The 18,735-nt window shown below is 42.5% G+C and overlaps 1 protein-coding gene across 2 annotated transcripts; it reads right to left on the bottom strand.

Annotated features, from left to right (window-relative positions):
- Positions 1–367: 367 nt before the first annotated feature.
- Positions 368–16,766, bottom strand: LOC128266024 (uncharacterized). Of its 2 annotated transcripts, none has more exons than XM_053002295.1 (6): positions 16,331–16,766; positions 4,206–4,644; positions 3,813–4,140; positions 2,750–2,961; positions 2,015–2,510; positions 368–1,943 (listed from the first exon to the last, which is right to left on the bottom strand). In XM_053002295.1, exons 2-6 carry the CDS (start codon positions 4,341–4,343, stop codon positions 805–807), a joined length of 2,313 nt encoding a protein of 770 aa, XP_052858255.1. In that variant the 5' UTR covers positions 4,344–4,644; positions 16,331–16,766; the 3' UTR covers positions 368–804. The 2 variants fall into 2 exon arrangements, with proteins under 2 accessions (XP_052858255.1, XP_052858263.1); XM_053002303.1 differs by having other exon boundaries at positions 2,021–2,510.
- Between the last annotated feature and the right edge of the window lie 1,969 nt (positions 16,767–18,735).

The raw sequence follows: 18,735 nt of genomic DNA, 5'->3' as shown, positions 1-18,735 counted from the left end.
GGCATTTTTAAATTTGTTTTGGGGCTCAGCTTAGCAGAGACTTAAACCCACTGATGGGGATAGTTGTTTGGGGTCGTTTCCAGAAAGCTGTAGAAAAGCTTTTAGAACTCTAGGCTTGTCACCTCTTGTTACTAATAAATATACTAAAAAAGATACAAACTTATACCCTACTATAGAGCTTAGTTACACTTACCTTTAGTTTTTTTTAACCATAACAATTAGTTTAAGATTGATTTATTTCCTATTTAAATATGAGAATAATTATACATAATTTTTATTGATTACTTAAGAGCAAGATTATTTTTGCATATAATAGATATATAAAATGGTTAAAATATCCCAAAAAAATAAATCAACAACCTCCTAAATTGTATTCTTTTTTAATCGCTTTATTTAACTTCAACGTTGAAATTCATGTCGTATGGCTTAACTTGGTTTTCACAGACGTTCAGGTATACATAAGCAGACATATACACATCAATATACTCTAACAACATTTAACATATGTACATAATTAACTACTCCATAGAGACGTATTTGACCATACACTCAAAATAAATGCGCGTAGCTTCTAGTCTCTAAATGTATCTGTCTACTACCCAACTAATTGATCTAGATCCGCTAGAATTTGACAACGTGTTACTTAGTCAGAGAGCTTGAGAGAGAGAGCTAATGAGAGTTGGGAAGTACTTAAGGTAAAAGCTTTGACTTGCGAGTATTTCCTCAGGGGTCGCCCTTTGCCCCTTCCCCATCCTGGTGATCCTTTGCCAGTGGATTCTCCAGAGGAACTTGATCCAAGGAAGGTCAACTTTCCGCACTGGCCGCCAGCAGAGATGGCGAGGAAGTGGTTAGGCCCACTGGAACCGAATCCTCCTGCGCCATGGGCGGTGGCGAGGGGGTGGGCGTGGAGGCCGAGGACGAGGCCGTCGATGAGGTGGGACGGGGGGCATGTGGCTGGAGGAAGTGGAACAGGTTGGAATGCTGCATGAAGCTGCCCACCGATCTCAAGGGACTGAAGAAGTTCTCTGGCGCTTGACTTTGGTGCTGATCCCTCTGATCCTGTTCCCGGCAGGGATGACCACTCTGCTCCTCGTGAACCCCTCGTCCTTTGGCCAGGGCACTACAGTTGCAGGACCTGCTCTTCTTCAGTGAGCTCCTGGTCAGAGCCGTGCCCTTTCGGTACTTGGGCTTGTGGCCATTGGAGCCAGGACTCGCCTCACTGTCGATCACAAAGACACCCGATTCCTTGGCAGCAGCAGCAGGACTTGCCATGGATCCTGGCAGGCAGTGAGCACTATTGGAGTTCCCAGCAAACAGCTTGGCCCTCAGAAGCGCTGGAAGTGGACCATTTGTGGGCGAGGTTTGAATGGACAGAGGTCTATCCCTGGACTCGCCATCAACGGGATGCTCCTGAATGTGGCCCATTGGCCTGGAATCGGTGTCATCGGAGCGCAGTTTCTCCCGCATGACCAAGGCCAAGGAGCGACGTAGCTCCACAGGATCTATGCCAGGCTGTGAGGGATGGGCAACTGAGCTGGCTGGCACAAAGACGTCCTCGAACTCCAGGTCATCATCATCGTCGTCATCATCTTCATCCTGGCTAAAGCTAAAGTTGTGGTTGTCATACGAGGCGGACGGAAGTGAGGGCTTGACTTGGGATGCAGATGGAGCAGCAGGTGGCACCGTGGAGCTGCTATTCCGCTCACTGCTGCCCTGGGAAGCCGGAGCAGGTGAAGGAAACTCATAGCTGGTCTCACCCAGCTCCGCCCCACTGGAGGCCTCCACAATGTTCCACATTTCCCGCTCTATCTCAGTAGTAACCGAGGCCACGGCGGCCACTGTTTGGTTGATGTTGTTGAAACAGGGCGAGACCACTCCGCACTTGGGCAAAAGCTGGGAGTTCTTCAGGGCCTCCTGCTGCTGCCTCAGCCAGATGGGTGAATCTATGGACGGGAAGAGCCAGAGTTATAGGGTTTTCCTTTGCAAAACATCCAGGTAGACAACGCGCACTCACACTCACCCACATAGAGGCGCGGCTGCGTGGAGCGCATATTGGAGTCCATGGACTGCAGGCGATGCTGACTGGCCACAGAGAACCGATGGATGGCCTCCGCCTGCTGATCGATGTCCACGCCCATCATCTTCAGCAGTAGATTCTTCAGGGCAGCCCGAAAGTCCTTCAGGTGGTAGGCATACAGCACCGGATTCACCGCGGAGTTCAGATGCGAAAGTATGATGCAGAACAGGGTGAGCTTGGGATGCACATAGCAGTCGGGACAGAAGGCCTTGATGCAGTTGATCGTATACAGCGGTATCCAGCAGATCATAAAGAACAGCACTATGATGGACAGGTTCTGAGTGGCCTTCACATCCCGCTTCCTGGCGGCCCCCAAAACCCGCAACATCGTTCCCGTGTGTCCACTTCTTCCTGGCGTGGTCACTTGCACCACGGCCGCCGAGGAGCGACGACTGAGATCCGAAGCGGGGTTCATCGTTACGATCTGGCGGACCTATGAACATAAGGGTTTATTTGAGAGAGATTAAAACATATTAAAATCCATCCCAAAAACTAAATTTGTAAAGCAAAAATAAAGAAGTATTAACCATTACATGTAAGGGGTAAACTTTATTAGTGTTTATCCCAAAAAAATAACTTTTGCTAAGCAAATAAATATAATTTTAAAGGGTAAACTATATGTATATATATATTATATTATATATATTCTCAGTTCCCTGAAAGAATTCTCACCTGTTTAATAATGACGCGATAGATGTGCGTGTAGAAGGCCAGCATCAGCAGTGCCGGAGTGATAATTGTGGCAAAGTAGAGGAAGACGAGGTAGTTGTAGTCCATTACCTCAACGAAGAGGCACTCCTGGTTGTGCTGCACGTCCGCGTGCCAGCCAAAGAGGGGCAGGAAGCCCACTATTGTGCCGGCCACCCAGCACATCGATATGATGACTGCAACAGAAGAAGAAGGACAAGGACTTGAAAATAAGGGTCATGAAACGAAGCCCTTCAAGGCGAGATTCCCCAGACTTCATATGAGAAGATTGAAGACATGCCCTAAACACAAATGCACGACTTTGCTCTGTTTTTTTTTTCTCAAAAGAGCTTGTATATTAACTTTTATCTAACATCAGAAAACTCAACTGTCGAAACTCAACTGCCGCAAATAATCAAAACTATATTGCTTCTTTTGCAAAGGAGTAAAAAAAAATATAATGCATTATCTATAAACTTTATTGTGATTTTTAAAGCATAATCTCATATCCTTAAATTCTAAATATGTTGGAATAAATAATATCTATTTATAGCTTAAGGTGGTAATTTATATTTCCGGCAAGCCATTTAAAATCTCTAGAATGGAAATTGCTTATAAAAAGCCCCTAGACTGTTATTTGAAAAGTCCGTTTTGCATATTTTCTTTATTTTATATTCATAAACTTAAAATGGGTCCATTGAGATCTAATTCAATATTAAAATTATTTGTTAAGAACTTTTATTTTTATGTACTTTTTCTCTGTTCAATTGCAGTGCGGATGGGCAGCCCTTTGTCTAAGCCAAGCCACAACTCAAACATGGTCGATGGCAGGAAAGAAGAACAATGTGGTGTATATTAGCCATCCAGAGTCATTAGAATTCCAGCAACAAAGGCGTAATCCTAAACAATGGCCACCACAAAAGCGAGAATGCCTTGACAATATACTGGCAAAGCGGTGGATCCAAGCGGGGTTTAAAGGGGTACTCATTGAAGGTACTAAGGCAGAACTAACTGAACCTAAAAAATGATCCAAGAGTTTGGTACTCACATATCGCCGTGCGGGTGCGGACGTTCCGTGAGTAGGCCATAGGATATAGGATGGCCCAGTAGCGATCCACGGAGACGGCCACCAGGCAGAATATGGAGATGGTGCACAGGACCACCAGCAGCGAGACGGTGAAGAGGCAGGCGTGAAGATTGCGCGGTAGTCCTATGGAGGCCAGGATGGCGAAGGGTATGCCCAGGCTGCCCACCAGTAGATCGGCCATGGCCAGCGATACTATATAGTAGTTGGTGCGGCGGCGCAGCTTTCGTTCGCGGCGGAAGACGATAATGACCAGGACATTGCCGATAATGCTCACGATGGCAACCAGGACCTTTCGATAAAACATAAATAAATTTTATAATTTTATGAAATAAGGTACAAATATAATATACGAACCTCGAAGACGGTATAGGGTATGTTTAGCTCCGAGCTGGGACTGTCCTTGGCATCCTTACTCGTGGTGGCCTCGTGCAGCGGAAGCAGGGGTCCTTCGAAGGAGAAGTCCGTGATCGAATAATACCGAAAGGCGGACATTTTGGAAGGTGTTCTCCTAGGTTTCCCTTTCCCGATCGAGTATTTAAGGCTAGTATCAAGCTAATTCAGGGTGAAACAGGTGTGGGTTTCAATTATAGTGTCCGCTGGCGTGTGAATTCCTTAATTGACTCGAGGTGGCCGTGGCAGTAGCAGCGATAGTAATAGCACATGCTGCGCATTGCGTATACGCCATGCCCGCCGCCCTACGGTTGCTCCTTTTTCCGCTTCGCTTTCGTTTTTGCTTTCTTTTTTCCTTTCCGTTGATGTATTTGTTTTTCTGCTGTCAACGTACTGTATTTAGCTGGAAAAAAGGGAAAACTTAATCATCGTTCGGCACGTTTGTTACACACACGCATCAACTTAATTGTAGCAATTTTTTAGAGCAATAAATTGATAAATATTTGCCAAAAATATATGTCGATATCGATAACGTGTGCGTCGGACAAAACAACTAAAGGAAATAAAGCCGTCACCCCAACTATGTAATACTCTGGATAATCAGATAGTACTCGAGTCTATTATTCGCCAGAGACCATCAATTTCAGAACTCCCTTGAAGTAGGTCCAAGGATTACATTGAAAAATGTTGCAACTTCCATGGCTTTTATGATGATGGTAGTATGGGGTGTATGGGGTATCTATACACACAGCTCGAAGAGTACACACAGCTATCTGATTCGTGTGCAGCAAATACAAAGCTCGAAAAGCAAACAAGTCCCGACCAGCAACAAAATCAATTGCCAGACAATCGAACGGGGTGCTGCAGAACATAATAAAAGTGTACAAAAAGAAAGCAACAGCGAGAACAACGCAGAAACAGACGTCCCATAAATTAGGGACCAACATACATTTACAAAAAAATACCATAACTATAAAGAGTAATAATAAATATATTTGTTACAAAATTATAATTTCATTTTATGCATACAGACGATTTAAATTATATTTAATAACAATTCAAAAGAATTTCCTAAGATTATTATTTAGCAAAAAAATATAACCGTCATTATAGAAATATTCACAGGCATTACTCATTAGCATAATGAAACAAAAAATTATTAAATTTAAAATCTTTTAAAAAATAGTCACCAGTGTTATTCATCAAAATGGATCGTTTATTTTAGACCTCTTCTTACATTTTTTGATATTAGTTTCCAGTAATCACAAATACATTTTTTATAATAAAATGTTTCTAAAATTTTTTAGAAACAGAGAAATCTCGTGTCACGTTATATATGGATTTGGCTTAAAAGTTTCTTATATTTAAGTATGATTTTTCTGGGTGCATTTTCTATATTTCCCGAAGGATTTCCTTTGTTTACCGCAACTCGAGCACAGAGTGAGGCCGAAAGAGGTTCCGGGATTTGTCCTGCAGGAAGTCGTGGCGAGATATCAAAAAGCGTGTGAACGGTTGGCTTAATTCGCGTGGTTACCAACCGGAAGCCGTCACTCAGGAGCAGAAAAACCGATGGCCAAGTAATGGAAAAGCGAAACTGGAGGGCTGACTGCTCAATCGAGTGTTTTGGCGGCGAGAGTGCATCCATCAAGAGCCACGACAACAATTCGCGGGACATGAAAACGTTTTCCATTTAATTGGCCCACCCTCTTCGCCTCTCAGCCCCCAACACCTTGCGATTCATCAACTGACGACTGACAACGAGGGATGTAGGTGGCTATTGTGCTTCATCAGCGGAGAGCACTTAGGGTCGGGCACTAAAACCCGGGGAAAGGGCTTGTCGAATTAACGCCGTTATTTAGCTAGCCCTTATGGGAGACACCCACTTATTGCCCAACTTATTGGCTATGGAATTTATGCTGCCACTTTGCCGAAGAGGAGGTCAGAGGTCGGGGGTCGGGGGTCAGGGGCCAGAGAAGGGGAACTAGAACTCCCGGCGGACCCTGTTCGCGTGCTGAGTCGCGGGTCGACATTCGGAGCTGGTCGATTCGCTTAATTGCCTTTTGCCTAATTAATTCAATCGCGAGGGGCAGCAACAGGCAGCGACATTTGCATACCTCCACCACCAACATTTCCATTCCCATTCCATTCCCGTTTCAGTTAAAAACTCAATCAACAAATGGCACTACGATTGCCCGATTTAATTAATTTGGCAAACGCAATTAGCGATCGTAGCCATGGACTGCGTGAGTCCAATGCCAAAGAGTCCCACTCAAAGACAGGCTTCAGGTCAGTGCACCTGACACCTCGCCACCTAATCGGTGCACAGTAAAAAATTAAGGCATTTAGGACATTATTAATTTAATGTTTTATGCAAGTTCCAATAAAAATAAATAAATATAATAGAAATTAAAATAACACTATCCTTTTATGATAATTTTTGTCTTAGTATAATTTTTTTTATTTATAAAATTTCCAAATTTGAGCGTGTCAAAATGGCCAAGCTTAAATTACAATTCTATCCCTTTTTTAAATCAAACAATTATACTTGATGGTAAAGAAAACCTTTTTTTTCAGTATACCTATGATTTGTTTGAATTTATTTTGTGAATTCAATATGACACGCTGCGAATGACAAGCCATAGCTCAATCACGAGCTGCGACTGAAGCTCTAACGCGTTCATAATTTGAATCGCTCTCTAGGACAAGTTTATGGAATGCCTGTATGGTGTTCGAACGTGACTGGGAATCGGAATCTGTAGTGGATTTGAGTGGCCAGAGGAAGCAGTGCTCCAGTTCAAGGCAGTCCCGTTCCTTGGCAGATCGCATAACATAACTCATACGCCCCGAGGTTCGCCACCTCCCAAACAAGTGTTCAAACTTTTCGCGCATTTGTCAGGCTCATGAATTTGGGTGGCAAGGGGACGATTTTTCCCAAGGCCTTGCTCTGCCTAATCCCAGCTGCCTTCGCCCCTATCCAATGCTATGTTAGTGCAGGGCTGTCAAAATCAGTTGGCATTAAGTTTATTACCATGTCGCCATCGAATTGGCCACATTCTTGGCCTTGCCAGCGGAATAACAGCCAGAAAAGTGTTTCCAGTTCGCTGCATCTGCAGTGCACACTTCTCCTTTTCCCTTTTTCGATATTTTGCGCAGAGAAAAATTCAGCAAAGTTTGTTTTAACATTATCTTCTGGCTGACACATTATAGCATTCTATTTGAAACTTTATTTAGTTATATCTTATTATTTCATTTTAATAAAACTAATTTAATTTCAAGCAATTCCATTCCAAGAAAGGCAACATATGACTAAAGTTTTAATATATTTTTTCCTCAGTGTGATTGTTATTTGAGCTGGTTGGCGGGAGATAAAGTGCGTTTCTATTACAGTACGCTATCTGATAGAGGGTGCTGAAAAATGACGGCGGTGATAAGGAAGGATGGAAGGAAGGATCAAGGACCCTTCATGCATGGCCCATGCTAAAAGTTGAGTTGCCGATAGCTATGAACTTGCAGCCAACACGTTCTCCATCTGCTGGCTCAGATTCAAATGTATCTCGAATGAGGCGAAACTAAATCTTCCTGCGGCTGCTTGAACTTTAAGCTATCTCTCCACATTTTTTTTTCGCACTTTATATTTTCCCCAGGCCATTTGTCTTCGTTGCGTTTTTTGTGCGTGGTCATTCTGCGTCGCTTCACACGTTTAATTACGGCAAAACGAGTAGCTGCAGCTGGAAAACCCCCATAGCCTGCTATATTGCCACCCATTAACAGCCGTTTCCATCCAGAATGATACGCAATTTTTTTCTGCTTTGAAGAGCTGGCAAATTAATTGGCGAAAATTTCTTCTTACTGGCCTGACTTGATTGCACTTTGCGTGGTTTTTTTGTAATTGCGAATCCTTCTAAATGGAGTGAAATACATTCAATATAGATTCCGGCTCTAACCGGTGCTGAATGAAAGCGTAGTGCTAAAAATACATATTGGATATCTCCAGTGGCTGGTATGAAACCATAAATAGCTCAAGTCTTCAAACGTCACAGGTGGCTTATCGGCCAGTCATCATTGCCAATATCGGATTGGGTGCTCAATTGCGCGATTCCGGTCTGGATTGCATTGTTTAAATGATTGCACGTTATCATCACGTGCAGTTGTCTATTGCAACTGAATATTGGATATCGCAAATGGGAAATGGGAAAAAGGAAAAGCGGATATGCATCTATAGGACATTTACTGGAGTCACTCGCAATTACTGGAACAAATAGTTGCAAAATAATAGTTACAACCTCCATTGTCTCCGGGGAACAAGTGACGGGTTTCCCATGTCAGGGTGCTGGCAGGTTGATAGATAGCAACATAGTACAAGAGGTCTGGTCGGGCAGATAAATACGCTGGGCCAGCAGCGTAGTAGTGAATAATCACCCGTCAGTATGGGTCACAGTGGATCGGCCAGAGGCAGTGAAAAATATGTCAAAGGGCCTTTGCATAGTCAAAGATCATGGCCATTGAAAAACATAAGGATAGGAAAACAGAAAAAATCCATTTTTCAATATTGGGACTAGTACATGTAATTATAAACACAATTTTAAACAGTATTTTAAATTGAATTCCAATTAATAGGTTAATGATTTAAATATACACTTAAAATCCAAGCTAGGAAATGAATATATTATTACAATATTGTTAAAAAAAAATTGAGATACATAAGTATGTCAAAATATATAATTCCCCAATTTACTATTCTTAAAGGTCTTAAAGAATTTAACTTTTAAAAGTCTTAAAAATGTTCATAGCTTTGTTGTATGCCAGAAAACATATTTAATATTTATATACCATTTAAATTACTATTTCTAGAGCTCTTCTGTGTTGTTGAACACATATTGGGATTTTTTTTTTAAAGCCTCTGCATTTAAATGCTTTTAATGTCAAACATTTTCATTAATGTTTCGTTTTTACCCCGTAAATCATTTAAGGCCCAACCCACTGTACATCCATGAATGAAAGGTGGGCTATTTTGCCTCCCAATTCGGCAGTTGACAATCGACCATCGCCAATCGACAATCGGCCTAAGAGTTTATGGCAGAGGAACACGAGTAAAGTCCGGCGGCTACCGCATTGCCCAGTGACAATCGCAGTCACAATTACAGTTATGGCGATAGTGGTAGTGACACCTCCACCTCCACCTCCACCTTCACCAGCACCCAAAACCCTGAACCTTTGTCCTGAGGTGAGCAATCGCTAACAAAGCAGCTACAACTGCGAGACCTGCAATTTGGGCCGCTTATCATTTCTATTTCCTTTTTTTTTTTTGGGAGGTGTAAACATATGAGTAAATTGTACGTAATTAAATGTTATGAGTTTGTTATCTGCGTTGTGCCTTGTTTTTCGAGGCGCTTGTTTCGGGGCCTTCAGGTCCCAGGCTGTCTCCCAATTATTTGGCATCCGTATGTGGGGCACATAGTCTCTGGGGGGTTTTGTTTTTTCCGTTTTCGGGGGCTGGACAGTCAAATCAATCAAGCCGGCGACAGTATTTCACCACACAAAGCAACGCCGTACAATGCTACGTATGCGTAATATTTCATAGGACTCACATTCCCCAGTTGCAGCCCCTCTACGGCGACAGCTGCCATCTTATATTCATTTTCTATTTCAGTGGAAACCATAAAGGAGCCAGAAAAGCCACCAACCACCAGCCACCAGCCCCCAGCCAACCCTCCAAGGACTTCCCAGCCCTTTATTAGCCGGGCTGGCCCATTAAGAGGTCCTGTGATTGAATTCGGCTTACGCATGAAGAGTCAGAAAGATTTGTCCGCATCCATCAGATTGCCCCACTCCAGGGCAAAGTTTTAAAGCCGCTTAAGACGTCCGCTGCCAAGGACAAATGTCAGCCGGCAAGTCCCTGGCTTTGCATAAGTAACCCTATTCCAGTGCCTCTTTAAAGGATTCCAAAATTCCTGGGGCGTTAACCAACGGCCCACAAGAGGTGGAGCACAAATATTTATGGAGCCAATAAAGATTCTATTGATGTTTGCTTGTTCTACACCACGTCCTGACCACTCCAGCCCATCCCACGGCCTGGCAGATTGGCATTTCATTGTCAACAGGACCCTCGTTTCCCAAGGAGGAACAGCATCCCTGTCCACATATCTGTCGGCCGGCGACAGCACACATCGTTTCGTCGTTTGCATTTCTGTTGATTTTGGCGCAATGACACGCAGCTCGTTACAGTTGCCGGCTCACTGGTCCTAGCCAGTTGTCCATTTCACCCCAATTCCCAATCCCTGACCCCGAGAAAAGCATTTGCGCAGCAGTTCAGTCTACACTTTTGAAAATTCCCTTTTTGGAATGTGGTTTCTTAAAGTAGGTTCATTGGGGATTCACAGATTAAGGGTTCAGCTTACCTTCAGAAAAGAGGGTAGAAATCTAAGCAGACTTTCACTTATTATTTCTTTCTGAACGTTCTTTGTTTATTAATTGTTTCATTGAACTATGTAAATTATTTTTAAAGAGCAATTATTCTTACTCAACTAACACAATGTAAAATACCATTAGTATTTATAATAGCAACTACTTCTACTTAGAAGAAGTCAAAGAACGGAAAATAAATTATTGCTATTATTTCTTTATTTAAATATTTTTATAACAAAATATTTTGTTGTGTAGCATGAAGCCTTGAGATAGAGAAGTCCTACTGTATATTTAAATATACAAATAATTATGTGGTTGGAGTATGTGAAAAAGATGACTAATATAAGTTTGAGTTCCTATTTGTGGGTATTTCAATTCGCTTCGTTGCCTAAATAAAAGGGCATTTAGGACTGGGATAATCCAAAATCAAGCATATTATTTCCTTACTTCTTGATTTTTAATATTCCCCAGAATAGTTTGTAAATTTAATACATTTTTAGGCAACTCTTTTGGTGAGTGTAGATGTCGCCGTGCTCAGGAGCTTACGTCCTGTCAGCTCTGCATTCCGAATGCCATTGAGGGGGCGACCTGGAGGATGAATGTCAGGAAAAATGGGACCAAACCAGGGGAGCCAGTCAGGAAGGCACTCGCATGGGTGTTAATGGCGCATTATCCCTGCCAAGGCTGGAAGGATCCCCTGGAACGCAGTTTTCTTTCAGCCAGTTGTCAGCTTACTGGAAAGTTTGTCTCCATCATGGCCGGCAGTTAAATTTAATTACACTGCCCGAAAAGCTGACCCCCAGCCCCCCGATTCGGCAGCCCTTTGTAACCGGAGTCGCAGAAGGAGCCTTTGGAGCCGTAGGCCGCCGCTAATGATGTGTGGAGCTGTTCATTAGGACGTGACCATCGGGGGACCATCCATTATCCCTTCGCCTGAAAGAGGAACTTGGCCAACTAGTAGTATGGTCGCACTTAGTTGAAACTTAATAACTTGGCCTCCAGCCTAAGCCGCCTTCCCTACAGAAGTTGCCCATTTCCGGCGGATGTGATTCGCATTGTCCACGATTCCACAAAGTTGCAAGTAAATTAATGCAGGCTGCGTGCTGGAACACCCACAGCCATTCCCCGCTGGCCATTAAAATACTTTTTAATACCATTGGCATTTGCATTTAAACGATCTACGATTCTCTGTCTATCGAACCGAACCGAAAACGGCATTAACAACAAATACTGTCGACTCTTGTCGTTTAGGGATGCGTAGTTATAAAAATTTATTACAGTCCGATTTGTTTTCAACCGTTTTGGGTCGCCAGCAAGGATGGTCGCGTGCCGACGTGCACCTGGTCAGGTAAGCCACCCACATCCCAAATCCCACCCAGCGGAAACGACCGGATGTGAATGTGATCAAGAGCTATAATGGGTTATAGACGGCTGCTGAAATAAATTGGTTCTGCTTCTGGCTTTGAGTGTGGCTTAATCGTGTTTAAATATTTTAATGAGTTGAGAAGCAAAAAAGTTGGCAAACATATTTTAGCATATGAAACTCAAAGGCTCTAAATTTAGTTTTAAGTTTAAAAGATTACAAATTTTCAAGTAAATAAGATCCAAAGGACAAATTATATATTTTAAAATTGCTTAAAATTTGTATTTAGACATTTTTAAGGAAAGAAAAATTAAAAAAAAACCTGAGTGCCTTCTAGCTGCTGCTTATAGAAAGCTTAAAATATATTCTTAATTTTTAATTCATTAACACTCCAATTTTCAAAGGTTCTTAGTTTTGAATATGTGAAAAAAGAATTTCGCCGCTAAACTAGTTAATTGTATTCTTTTTAAATACTTTACAAAACATTTCACATAAGCAGAAACAAGGCTGTAAACAGTTTTACGATTCCTGAGTACTTTAAATTATTCTGTTGCGTCAACTTAGCTAAATGTGTGCAATGTGCTCGAAAATAAATAAATATGAAAACAAATAAATATGAAAACAAATTCTGTACTGGTTGAATCCAGCATTAAATTGATCACGGTGAGTCATCAATTAGAGGCAGACTTTCTGGCGGGGAGTCTAATGGCATAAGTCAACAAAAGATGTGCCGGTATCCATGGGGCTTTTGGGTGCCAAAAGGGGGAATTATCACTTGCAACATTTGCCCAGATGACTGTTCTGCCGATTTAATTCTAACATAATTAATGCAAAGCCAGCAAAGCCTCCACTTGTTAAATATGCAGGCAGACAAGTGCCACAACTGACCAGCTGACTGAACCTGAATCAGAGCCGCAATTAATGTGCCTTTCATGGCGACTTTCGACTGGTATTCTGCTATTTGCTCAGTCCATTGGATGCCACCTCAACCTCCATGCCCCTCATACCATCCATCCATTTGATTTCCCATCACGTGCTGGCCCTGAATCATGCCACGATGCTCAGTTCTATTTTGGTATTATGTAAAATTTTCAAATATAATAATTTCTCATTTCTCGACCCGGCGACGATGGCTGCCGGTGGGTGGTAGGTGGTGGGTTGCAATGAGCAGGGAGCAATCCACTTTGATCCACCCCAATGGTAATGGCCTCATGCCGGGGCCATCAGTTGAGTAAACTAATCCACGCCAAAGAAGCTGGCCCTGCACTATGGAACTTTATTCGCTCCTAAGGTCTGGGAGAGTTAGACTCTACCCCTGATCAATGCAAATTTAATGCAATTGGTATATGTATGTTTCTTTCGCCATGGGAGTTATCCTCCTTTGCTTTGCCGGCTACAACAACTGTTGCTCGGACCCGCCATCAATTCAAGGCAGGATAAATGTAATTGAGGGGGTACGACCATGTGAATGGGTAACAATTCGAGGACAATGCGATGGCGATTGCCTGATGGAGGGGAGTATCCAATATAAACGCTGGCACAGAGAAAAAATATTTTTAAAAATTTGGCCATTTGCTTTCTATATTAAAGTTATAAATGTACATATTCTATTTAAAATATAATAAAATCAATATTGACATGATAATCGTTGAGGAAATTTGTATACATTTTTAACTACACATTATAAATAATCAAAAAAAAAACTTAAAAAGCTAATTTTATATTAAGTAGAATTTCAGAAAACCTTTAATTTTTTTCTGTCTGCACAGAGCACGGGCTCAAAAAGCCGCGCTAAATTGGCCATCAATTGGAGTCCACTCAAGGGCGCCTCACTTTTCTCCGGTTCAGTTGAGTTCACATTGACTCTTGCGCTTTATCATCAGGTTGTTAAAGCAGCCATAAAGGCTGCCATTAAATGGGCAAGTGATGTCAACATAAGGAGAGCCACGCCCACCCCCAACCCCACACAAGTCCACCGCCCCCACACACATTACACATTACACACGTGGGTCGAACTCATCCACTGGGATTTGCAATATGTCGCCAACGTATTCATCATTGGACTGCTAACCACCCCTCTTAACTTTTGATGGGGGCTGGCTGTCAAAATATTGACAATTGGTCTTTAGTTGGCGTGAAGGTCGACTGCACATTAGCTGCAGGCACTCAAGGACACTCATTTTGGGGGGTGGGCCAAGGGAGTCATTACAGGGTTAGGGCGTGGCCGCAGCACCGTAAATCTGCGACACTTTAGGGCCATCTTTTCGCGAACTGTTTACGCAGGGAATTAGCGCCCGATTATCTTCTAATTGGATGCTAATTCCCAGCCGCAACCCACTTATGTATATGTACCCCCCACTACCCCGACTTAAGGGCCAGGGGAACTGCTAAAACCGCTGCGTGACTTACTTTAAATTCGTATAATCGAATCGAAATCAGATTTGGCCAAGCTGTTGATTTTGCCACAACAGTGAGCGGTTTGGAAATCGCTTGCGTCGCGGTCTGAATTTTGGCAAGTGCTGACGTTTTAGTCCGGAGGTTGTTGATGTGTCTGCCGGAATATTTATAGAAGCAATTGGGATGGACACACCAGAAAACGGGTTGTGCCAGGCGGTGTCAGGAGTAGCCTATTGAATCTATTCCCAGGTTCGACATTTTCGACTCACTGCACGGGAAAGGATTGCCAGCCAACAAGAGAGCTACAGGGGAGCCTTGGGCCCTCGAAACGTGCTTGAAATAGCCATTTAGTTACACGGGAAATAAATTATAAATGCTACTTAGGAGTGTCCAATCTCATTGACGTGATATTGCCTATTAAACAAGCTTGTAACTAAGAAAATAATTCAATTATTTTGAAATAAAGAACCATTTAATAAGTCATTAAAAATATTTAGTAAGCCCATAATTGTTTTAAATGTTAAACTAATTAGATGTACAATATATAAAACACAAAATGATTTGCTTATAAAAGTAGCGCTTATATATTAAATTTTTTTTTTAAATTTGTTAACAACTTATGCAAAAAAATCCACAAAGCATTTGGTTAACATAGTTTCTGAATATTACTTCCCATTAACTAATTTGTACGCTATTGAATTTCCTATTACTTTTTTAACAGCGGATTTACAAATCCCTTTTAACCTATTAAAAATGTGATATCATTTTTTTGCAACAAAAGCGTATTTTTATGGTTGATGCTTAAGACCATGCATTGGACATATATACATTTTCCCTTATCACTAAGTTTTGTAATTTTTTGCGTGTATAGAAGCGCAGTTCATTGGACCAGCTTAAGTTTGTGATAAGAGGACACCATTGCAATCAAACACTCGGCGTTGAATCAGGGAAAACCCCACAAACTTGTTGACACAATCGGCGCATATTCATGCAATAAATATTCGCATCGTCTGGGTTTGTGTTATTTATTTTTTATCAAACATCAAAAGGGGCTGCGATTATCGGCTGCTCCTCGAGGTGGCAAATACGAGTGCATCGGGTCGGGTCTTCTGCAATTTCGAATGCAATTGCGTCCGAATGCGCGCGTTTTGTCGGCGTTTGGAGGCTTAACCGGAAACTTTTAATTTAATTAATTTATACACAAAGGCGCAATCAAGAGCATTGGCGACTTGAGGCGCTCGAAGGACGGCGGGGCGTGGGGCGAGGGGCGAGGGGCGGTGCCATGCGAATTGCGGTTACAAGCGCCGTGTGCATCTGATAGATAGATAGATACAACCCGCCCGCCCACCTCCCAACTGGGATAGATACAGCCCATTGCGATAAAGCGCTTTTGATGTTCACTCGCCCGGTTCGGTTCATTTCGCTTTTTGTTCGCTTTGATTCCCATCGAGCGCAATTCCAAAAATCCGCCATAAGTCAGAGGCTGCAGCCCAAAAGATACAAGATGTATCTTAAAATGTAAACTACAGATGGGACACCCGCGGGGGCAACAGGTGAACTTTGTTTATTGATGCACTCATTGCGCTAATTTGTTTGCTCGGGATGATTTAATGTGCTGCCCGCAGGCAGGGTCAAGGGTGGACTTATATTTGGCTTAACGAATGGATATGGATGGATGGACATATGTGTAGATTGATGAGCGGAACTGTATGTTACCAATTAGCCAATAAACAGGACATGCGATACGCGCAACAGGTGAAGACATTCCCCGCTGGCAAAAGCAAATATTTAGTTGCCACTGCGGTTAGCATAAACATAAATGCTGTGTCCGAATTTTATTGATTTTCTTATTTGTTGGGGGTCTAACATATGTTGTTTTCGGGCTTGTTTCTTAAATTTGCTTAAACACATATACTGTAGTTACCTGGAGCCAAGGGAAGATCGTTGAAGGGTGGCCCTTAAAAGTTTTAAGGAGGAGCCACAGGTGGTTTTCTATTTTGTGGGCAACACCACTGCAAATTTTGATATCTGCGATCCAATCACCTGTTGCGCCTCGACAATCTCTCTTTGCTCTTTATTTTTTTGGCCTCCGAGACGCTAATTCAATTGACACTTTTTTGGGCTTCGCTGGCTGCCATAAAAACTGGATGGAAAACTTTTCCAAGCTTATTTAGTTTGGCATTTCATTGAGACAACGAACACAGACACTGGCACGCACACTGGATTTGTTTATTAATTCTTTATTTCGGATGGCAGTCGAAACTCTAAGATTCGATACCGTTCCGATGCTGACGATACTGTGGATTCGATAAGCGGATATGAGGAATATCCACCACGCTGGCCAACGCTCGACGGCAAAATGCGCGAATGCTTTGCACGGACTAAAACTGAAGCGGTTGGGATTCGGTTCGGATTCGGAATCGGATTCGGAATCGGGTTCGACTTCGGGTGGATGTGGATGTGGATGTGAATGTGGATGTGAATGTGAATGGATAAATGTGGACGGGCCCCCGAACAACGGACGCCTGTTGAGCGCTGGAAAAAGTGTGGTGAGTTGCAGTTCTACGGCTTGGCCTCCGTCCGGATATTATCGTAAATACAAAATATGCTGGCTCTTATTCTTTATAGCTCATGACTTGTGGCCGTCGCCGAGATTCCTCTCACTCTATTTCTGTAAATACATTTGCCACACTCGCAGGGGCACACAAACATAATTGAGACGCAAACCGCAATGGGCAATATGTATTTTCATGGACTAACTTATAAATTTGAGTGGCCGCAAGAATTGACGGGTCTCTCAATCAATCGACTCATTGAAATTGATGGACCAGCAAGCTGGTCGATCCTTGGCATCGAAGGCAGGGGCTTGGGATTCGGGGAGGCATTCCGAGGCGGATGTGCCCAAGAGCACGCAACCCCCGAAATTATCGTTTGGCCAAAATCAATTTGTGCCATTTTGTTGCTTTATGGGCTGCCATCTCAGTGCCCGAATAGAAGCCCCCATAAAACCCCCGGATCCATCGGCTTGTTAGCAGTTCATCAAAATTGTTTGCCGCATATTAATTGGCCGATGTTATGAGTGCCACTGTTCCGCGGAGTGCGATCGTATTGTTCGAGTATTGTTATTAATGCCCCCATACCATTTCATTTCATCGAATGGGAATATCGTTTTATAGACATTCGGCGCACGTGACCGGCCTACAGAGATGTTTGCCTACTGACGGGTAGTCGAATAGTCACTGATTTAAATGTGCAAACAGAATCGCGGTGTTCGCTGCAGCCCATCCGGCGTATACGTAATAAAGTGAGCAGCACTTTTTGACCGGATTTTGTGGGATCTGTCTGATTTTTGAGCCATCTATAGGTCCACGTGCTGGCCATTTGCACGTCCATTTTGGGTTCTACAAGGAGATTTGAATGCAATCGACTCGGAACGACGTCAACTTGAACATTTTGCGCCCGCAATTTAATTGCTTTTAAATATTTAGAAATTTGAAAAAGAGTGCGAGGGAGCAAGTGACATTTCGAGTGAAAAGGACAGAGTCAGAGCTTCACCACAGAAGCTTTTCCCTATTTTGTTGTGTGGTGTAAGTTTGCGACAAACTTTTCAAGGTTTATGTCTTAACTGGCCAACTAAAAAATATAGCTTTCAATTTGTGATTAATTTAAACTTCCCTGAACTTAGTATATATTTCACACTTCAATATAATTTTTTGGTGTATTAAAAGTTATACTAATTAATTTGACCCAGCCATATATCTGACGACCTCAGCTTTCAATTCACATTACTTTTTTGATGGATACCGAATTCGAGCATTTGTTTTATCTAAAGTATTATATATTCCAAAATGTGTTTCATATTCTGGCCAAAATCGGACCCACAGCCAAAACAATGATTTTTTTAATCACCTAATGTTCTAGTACCCATCGCTTTTAAGAAATATAATTTTTGTTGTTATTACGAGTTTAAAGAGGTGTAACATTCCATATTTTTCCATAACATGACCCATTTTACCCCAACTTGTTTTGTTTGCCAAAATGCGGAATTTCTGAGTATTTTTGCACTACTACTGTCAGCAATCAAATTAGATCAACAACAAGAAATACTCTGTGCATAAATGTGTGCCCTATAATTAAGGCGGGCATAAGCTCCAAAAGCATATGCTGGCCACTCGGCTCCATTCGATCTCTGTTGTGAAGAGTCAACAGAAATGCGATATGGCAAACCCCTTTCCCGCCGAAAGTAGCAGCCACACTCAATGAATTCAGCAGACAAGCTCAAGATCGGAAGAAATGCCGAGGGGAAGAGAAATGCATGAGTGCAAAACG

The sequence above is a fragment of the Drosophila gunungcola genome, chromosome 3R, assembly GCF_025200985.1.
Source record: "Drosophila gunungcola strain Sukarami chromosome 3R, Dgunungcola_SK_2, whole genome shotgun sequence".
In the NCBI taxonomy this organism is placed as follows: domain Eukaryota; kingdom Metazoa; phylum Arthropoda; class Insecta; order Diptera; family Drosophilidae; genus Drosophila; species Drosophila gunungcola.
Note: the sequence above shows the minus strand (reverse complement) of the source record. Positions and strands in the feature narration are given on the sequence as shown.